Below are 7754 nucleotides of genomic sequence, written 5' to 3'. Positions count from 1 at the left end.
ACCTTAGGTGTATGTGGCTGGCGCCTTAGCCGCTTGAGCCACAGGCGCCGAGCCTATTTATTTTTTAGAGACAGAGTCTCACTTTGTTGCCCTTGGTAGAGTGCTGTGGAGTCACAGCTCACAGCAACCTCCAACTCTTGGGCTTAGGTGATTCTTTTGCCTCAGCTTCCACAGGCGCCCGCCACAACCCCCAGCTATTTTTTGTTGCGGTTTGGCTAGGGCCAGGTTTGAACCTGCCACGCTCAGTATTTGGAGCCGGTGCCCTACTCACTGAGCCACAGGTGCCGCCCTCTTCTGATTATAATATTTTTTGGAATGCCAAAGTTTTTATTTTTGATTTTGTCAAAATCATTCATGTTTTTTCTTTTATGGCTTGACCTTCTTGGGTCTTGGTTAAGAAACTCTTTTCTTCCTACAATTCATAGAGGTGTTCTGGGTTATTTTCTAAGTTTTAGATTTTCATTTTTCTGATTTGGCTATTTAACCTATTGGGAGTTTATTTTTTGCAATGGTGAGAAATAGGACTTTAATTTACCAATCTTGTTTATTGAATAGGTAGAGCTAAAGGAGCATACAATGCAAAGGAAGTTTTCTCCTGCCACTTCCATCATTTTCTGTTTGGTTCCAGACTTCAGGAGTTATAATTGCAAAAAGTTCCTTGTTTGTCTTTCAAAAAATTACCCACATATATGTGTATGTATGTAATATTTGTGTGTGTGAGAGAGTGATATGTGTATTAAACATATATACATAAATTGGATCATACTCTATAGCTGTTCTGTACCTTATTTATTTACTTATTTATTTTTGGCTCAGTGGGCAATCTTTTTCTAGGCCTATACCTGGCCTAGGCATATCTAGGGTCTAGTTTAGGGGTTAGCAAACTTTTTCCATAAAGAGCTAGAGAGGCGGGTGGTGCCTGTGGCTCAGTGAGTAGGGCACTGGCCCCCTATACTGAGGGTGGTGGTTTGGAACCCGGCCCTACCCAACTGCAGCAACAACAAAAAATAGCTGGGTGTTGTGGCAGGTGCCTGTAGTCCCAGCTATTCGGGAGGCTGAGGCAAGAGAATCGCCTAAGCCTAAGAGCTGGAGGTTGCTGTGAGCTGTAACGCCACAGCACTCTACTTAGGGTGACAAAGTGAGACTCTGTCTCTGGAAAAAAAAAAAGAAGCTAGAGAGGCTTTGTGGACCACATAGTGTCTGTCACAACTATTTGCCTCTACCATTGTAGCAAGAAAGCAGGAATAGACAATAGTAAACGCATAAATGCTGTGTTGCAGTAAAACTTTACTTACAAAAATAATCCTAGCTACCACAGAGGCTGAAGCTGGAAGATTGCTTGAACCCAGGAATTCAGGGCTTCAGTGTGCTTTGATCACACTAGTGAATAGCCACTGTACTTCAGCCCAGGCAGCACAGTGAGATCCCATCTCTCTTAAAGAAATGGCTGAGTAGGCGTTGTGGCGAATGCCTGTAGTCCCAGCTACTTGGGAGGCTGAGGCAAAAGGATCTCTTGAGTCCAAGAGTTTGAGGCTGCTGTGTGCTATGATGCCACGGCACTCTACCAAGGGTGACAAAGTGAGACTCCATCTTTAAATAAAAAAAAAAAAAAAAGAAAGAAATGGCTGGGTGCATTGGCTCATGCCTGTAATCCTAGCACTTTGGGAGGCCCAGGTGGGAGGATTGCTTGAGGTAAGGAATCTATAGCTAACCTGAGCAAGAGTAAGACCTCATCTCTACTAAAAATAGAAAAATTAGCTGGGAGTGGTGGTACATGCCTGTAATCCCAGCTACTTGGGAGGCTGAGATAGGAGGATCACTTGAGCCCAGGAGTTTGAAGTTGTTGTGAGCTAGGCTGAAGTCACAGAACTCCAGCCTAGGAGATAGAGCAAGACTTTGTCCCTAAATAAGTAAGTAAGGAAAGAAGGAAGGAAGGAAAACATAGATTTGACTCCCAAGCCATATTTTGCTGACTCTTGATCTAGTTTATACACTTTAACTTCTGCATGGTTTTCTATTTCCTGGAATAGAATACCATACTATAACATAACTAATTTAATAAGCCTTTTATTAATATACATTTAACTTTCTCTTTCTTTTTACTATGAGCAATTCTGCACAAGCAGCCTTGTATGTCATCTTTGCTTACTTTTATAGATATATATGTGGAAAGAATTCCTGGAAGTAGAATTACTACATCAAATATATGTGCATTTAAAAATTTTGACAGATGTCGCCAAATTGCTCTCTGAAAGGTTGTGCTTGTTTATGTTACTGTCAGCAGTATATGAGAGTGTGAGTTTCCTCACATGCTTGCCAACTCTAGCATGGTTGAAATGCACTATATACTTTAGCTCTAAAATTATTTTATTTATTTATTAAATCATAAACACATAGATCATGTATACATTGATGCGTTTATGGGGTACAATGTGCTGATTTCATATAGAATTAGGAATGCTTACTTTACGCTGGTTAATATATACCTCATCTCGTTTACTTAGTTATTGTGTTAAGACATTTATACTCTGTACTAATAGTTCAACATGGCAGCGCCTATGGCTCAAGGAGTAGGATGCCGGCCGGCCCCATGTACTGGAGGTGATGAGTTCAAACCTAGCCCCTGCCAAAAACTGTAACTAATAGATTTGACATGTACCCTTGCATTATGCACCATTGATGTGATCCCACCATTCACCCTCCTTCAATCTGACCTCCCCCCGCTTCCCATACCCTCTCCTCCCTTAGCTCTAAAATTAAAGAAGTATTATTTTTTTTGAATTGCACTTTTAAAGTCTTGCTAGTGTCAAAGGACATATACCAATTTTTTTTTTTTTGAGACAGAGCCTCAAGCTATCCCCCTGGGTAGAGTGCTGTGGCATCATAGCTCACAGCAATCTCCAACTCCTGGGCTCAAGCAAGTCTCTTGCCTTAGCCTCCCAAGTAGCTGGGACCACAGGCACCTGCCACAACGCCCAGCTATTTTTTGGTTGTAGCTGTCATTGTTGTTTTGGTGGGCCCGGGCTGGATTCAAACCCGCCATCTTAGGTGTATGTGGCTGGCGCCTTAGCCACTTGAGCCACAGGCGCCGAGCCACCAAATTGTTAACATTGATTATTTCTGAAGAATGAGATTGCATGTGATTTTATTTTCTTTCTTTCTTTTTTTTTTGAATGTACAGGCAGTACTTTATCAGCAAAAACAAAGGTGTTTTCATTTCAAAACAAAAGATACATGTAGGGTGGTGCCTGTGGCTCAAAGGAGTAGGGTGCTGGCCCCATATGCCAGAGGTGGCGGGTTCAAACCCAGCCCTGGCCAAAAAAAGGAAAAAAAAAAGATACGTGTAATGTGGTATTATATCTTAGATATATAATTATGAATGCTCTCTCTATATATAGAACCTCTGTAAGTTTGTTATAGTCTCCCCAAGAGACTATAACAAACTGGTCAACACACAGAGGTGGTCAACATACGGAACTAGACCCACTGTACTAATACCTACATGTGATGCATGTCTGGTCTATGAAAATCAGCTCAACTGAAGGAAGTGGTCAGTGTAGGGAGGTGGTTAGCTGTGGAGGTTCTATTGTATATATATTTCTCCCCAGCAGCTATATTATAGAAAGAAAACACAACTTCGTCTGAGGAAAATCAATGTTTATCCAAATGTTCCTAGTACTATACAAATGCTGATATATCCACTGCCTTAGCTCTTTGTGAATAGAAATTTTCTTCTTTATTCCACAAAGACAGCATCCCCCAAGTAGATGTTTTAGGTACCAGGTACACTGACATAAAAGATTACTAATGTAGCTTACAAAATGAAGGACTTATTTTGGGTGCTGTCAGAATCTGGGTATATTTCTTCATGTACTTCCTTAGTATGTGCCAGGGCCGTGTAAGTAACCTAACATGTATGGACCAGCTCATAAGACACCAAGGAGGCAAATTCATCATGCAGTATCCAAAGTCATCTCAAGCGGGTGGTAAGGACCTGATGCTTAACAGCAAGCAGTGTGTTCTCTGTCTTACAAGGTTGAGATTTTGCATTTCATGAATTTCTCTCACTTCCTGATTGCATCTACCCTGGCATCATAGTGATGCCAGAGGAACTGGTAATTCCCCTGAGTTCCCCAAACCCCAGCTATGTGTTGATATATTTCACTGTTGCATATTTTATTTCCTACAGAATGGGAGGTACAGAATCATATCCCCTCTGGAACCATATTGAAGGCCTTTATAGAAGGTGGTGAAAATGGGCCCTGGATGAGATTTATGAGAGGAGAGATAACAGTACAGAATTTCTTACAAGAATTTGAGGGACTTTGCTCTCAAATGGTGAGTGGTAAACATGCCTGCATTTCCATATTATTCTTTTTGAGTTGAGTAGGGGTTATAACATTCACCCATAAATTGGTTAAACTGAACATAAAGTGCTGGGTGCAGTTTCTCATGCCTCTAATCCTAGAACTCTGGGAGACCGAGGTGGGAGGATGCCTTGAGCTCAAGAGTTCAAAACCAGTCTGAACAAGAATGAGACCTCATTTACAAAAATAGAAAAATTAGCCAGGCATCATGGCAGGCACCTGTAGTCCCAGCTACTAAGGAGGCTGAGGCAGGAGAATCACTTGAGCCCAGGAGATTGAAGTTACCTTGAGCTATGATCATGCCACTGCACTCCAGCCTGGGCGACAGAGCAAGAATACCCTATCTCAAAAAAGGGGAATCCTGGGTGGCGCCTGTGGCTCAGTGGGTAGGGTACTGGCCCCATATACCAAGTGGTGGGTTCAAACCCAGCCCCAGCCAAACTGCAAGCAAAACAAAAATATCAAGCATTTTCTCTGTAGTGTGCTTTGTTCTAAGCTCTTTATTTATATTAACTCATGTAATTTCACAACCACTCTACTAAAATATAGTTTAAAATATAATAGTTCTTTAGGTGGATGGTGACGATAGTTGCCTAACAATGTGACTGTACTTAATGTCACTGCATTATATATGTAAAATGAGCCAAGCACAGTGGCTCATGCCTGTAATTCTAGCACTTTGGAAAGCTGAGGTGGGAAGATTGCTTGAGGCCAGGAGTTTGAGACCAACCTGGGCAACATAGCTGGGCATGGTGGTGAACATCAATTGTCCTAGCTACCCAGGAGGCTGAGGCAGGAGGATTACTTGAGCTCAGGAGTTTGAGGCTGCAGTGAGCTATGAGCTTACCATTGCACTCCAACCTGGACAACAGAGTGAGATCCTATTTTTAAAAAAGTTAAAATGATAAATTTTACTGTTTCATATATTTTTTGTAATTAAAAATTTGTGTTTATAAAATAGTAAATCTTGAAAATGTTATTCTAAGTGAAAGAAGCAGCCAGTTAAAAAAGATTTCATATTCTATGGTTCCTTTTGTATGAAATGCCCAGAATAGGTAAATCTATAGAGACAGAAAGTAGGTAAGTGGTTTTCTGGGCCTGGGACTATGGGGGGAAATGAGAAGTGACTGCTAATGGGTATGGGTTTCTCTTTAGGATAATGAAAATATTCTAAAATTGATTGTGGTGATCGTTGTGCAAGTGTATGAATATATTAAAAACCATTGAATTGTACTTTAATTAGGTGAATTATATGGTGTGAGAGTTATATTTTAATATAGCTATTATAGAATATCTGTGTTTATATATGTATATATACAATAGCAGACTTGGCCTTTGGAGATCTTGATACTTGATAATTCACATGGATTGAATTTAAAAACAAAAAATTTGATCAGAATCTAAAGTTCATGCTAAGGTGCCAGTCACATACACCTAAGGTGGCAGGTTCCAATCTAGCCCGGGCCCGCCAAACAATAATAATGGCTGCAACCAAAAAATAGTCAGGTGTTGTGGCGGGCCCCTGTGGTCCCAGCTACTTGGGAGGCTGAGGCAGGAGACTCACTTGAGCCCAGGAGTTGGAGGTTGCTGTGAGAAGTGAAGCCATGGCACTCTACCCAGAGGGACAGCTTGAGGCTCTGTCTCAAAAATAAAAATAAATAAAAAAAAGAATCTAAAGTTCATAATGGTGATACTGAGGCAATACAAAATCACTAAATGCCCTCTGGATCATTAAAAATTAGATTATATCTGTTTAATACACTTTTAGAGTTTAACGTATTCTCTGACAGTGTTCTGAGGATATGTTAGAACTGCTTATTTTTTCTTTTTTTTTTTTTTGAGACAGAGCCTCAAGCTGTCCCCCTGGGTAGAGTACCATGGCTTCACTGCTCACAGCAACCTCCAACTCCTGGGTTCAAGCGAGTCTCCTGCCTCAGCCTCCCAAGTAGCTGGCACCACAGGTGCCCGCCACAGTGCCTGGCTATTTTTTGGTTGCAGCCATTATTGTTGTTTGGTGGGCCCGGGCTGGATTTGAACCTGCCACCTTAGGTGTATGTGGCTGGCACCTTAGCCGCTTGAGCCACAGGCACTGAGCCAGAACTGCTAATTTTTTCAATTTGCAGTCCATGAGTGGAATAAAGAAATAACTCATTAAATTGCAGTATTGATATAAATAGCTCCATTCCATAATCATTGTAACTCTGAGTCACTTTTTAAAAAACCTTACATGCAGAGTACAGCACAGGGATGGAGGGAGACATTTCCTTTAGACAGAAAGCCATGAGTCTGGACACTTAACACCGGACAGCAGTAGGAAGCCAGGGATAAGTCTTTTTTGTTGATCAGAAGTGGTCCTTACTCTTAATGATTTTTGTTTCCTCTGCCTTCACTGTTCTTAGTCAAAGACCTCTGTGCCCGTGGACTCATTTTTCTCTCTGCTGACCAGTGAGCGAGTGGCAAAGCAGTTCCCAGTGATGACAGAGGCCATTGCTCAAATTCGGGCAAAAGGCCTTCAAACTGCAGTCTTGAGCAATAATTTCTACCTTCCTAATGGGAGAAGCTTTTTTCCCCTGGATCGGAAACAGTTTGATGTGGTAAGCTGAAAATGATTCAGATCATCGAAACAGAGTCTGTGCCCTTGCTTCAGGATGCAATATTAAATTCTACCTTTTAGCAGGTCTTGAGTGAAAGAGTTTTTTATCAGAAACTTGACTTAGGTTTAGATGCAATGGATTTTAAATATTACTGTGAGGCTGGGCATGGTGGCTCAATGCCTGTAATACTAGCACTCTGAAAGGCCTAGGTGGGTAGGTTGCTTGAGCTCAGGCGTTCGAAACCAGCCTGAGCAAGAGTGAGATTCTATCTCTACTAAAAATAGAAAAACTGAGGTAAGAGGATCTCTTGAGCCCAAGAAATTGAAATTGCTCTGAGCTATGATGCCATGGCACTCTACACGGGAAGACAGAGTGAGATTCTATCTCAAATAAAAAACAAAAATTAAAAATATGGCTTGGCACCCGTAGCTCGGTGAGTAGGGCTTTGGCCACATACACTGAAGCCCATTCGAGCCCATCTTGGACCTGCTAAATACCAATGACAACTGCAACCAAAAAATAACCAGGCGTTGTGGTGGGTCTCTATTGTCCCAGCTACTCAGGAGGCTGAGGCAAGAGAATCACTTAAGCCCAAGAGTTTGAGGTTGCTGTGAGCTGTGATGTGGTGGCACTCTAACGAGGGTGACATAGTAAAACTCTGTCCCCAAAAAGAAAAAAATTAAAAATAGAAAAACTAGCTGAATGTAGTGGCATATGCCTATAGTCCCAGATAATGATGCCCCGGCATTCTACCCAGGGCGACAGAGTGAGACTCTGTCTCAAAAAAAAAAAA

At 41.6% G+C, this 7754-nt stretch overlaps 1 protein-coding gene across 1 annotated transcript in view; it reads left to right on the top strand.

The window, feature by feature from the left end:
- ACAD10 (acyl-CoA dehydrogenase family member 10) overlaps nt 1–7754 on the top strand; it is a 73306-nt gene that overhangs the window by 12279 nt on the left and 53273 nt on the right. The window contains exons 3-4 of the mRNA XM_012809036.2: nt 4190–4338; nt 6767–6961. Coding sequence (XP_012664490.1) covers nt 4190–4338; nt 6767–6961 — 344 coding nt within the window. The remainder of the gene's footprint in view (nt 1–4189; nt 4339–6766; nt 6962–7754) is intronic.

The sequence above is a fragment of the Otolemur garnettii genome, unplaced genomic scaffold (assembly GCF_000181295.1).
Source record: "Otolemur garnettii isolate 467f Iridium unplaced genomic scaffold, OtoGar3 scaffold00099, whole genome shotgun sequence".
In the NCBI taxonomy this organism is placed as follows: Eukaryota; Metazoa; Chordata; class Mammalia; order Primates; family Galagidae; genus Otolemur; species Otolemur garnettii.
This window is presented reverse-complemented; position numbering and strand designations above follow the sequence as displayed.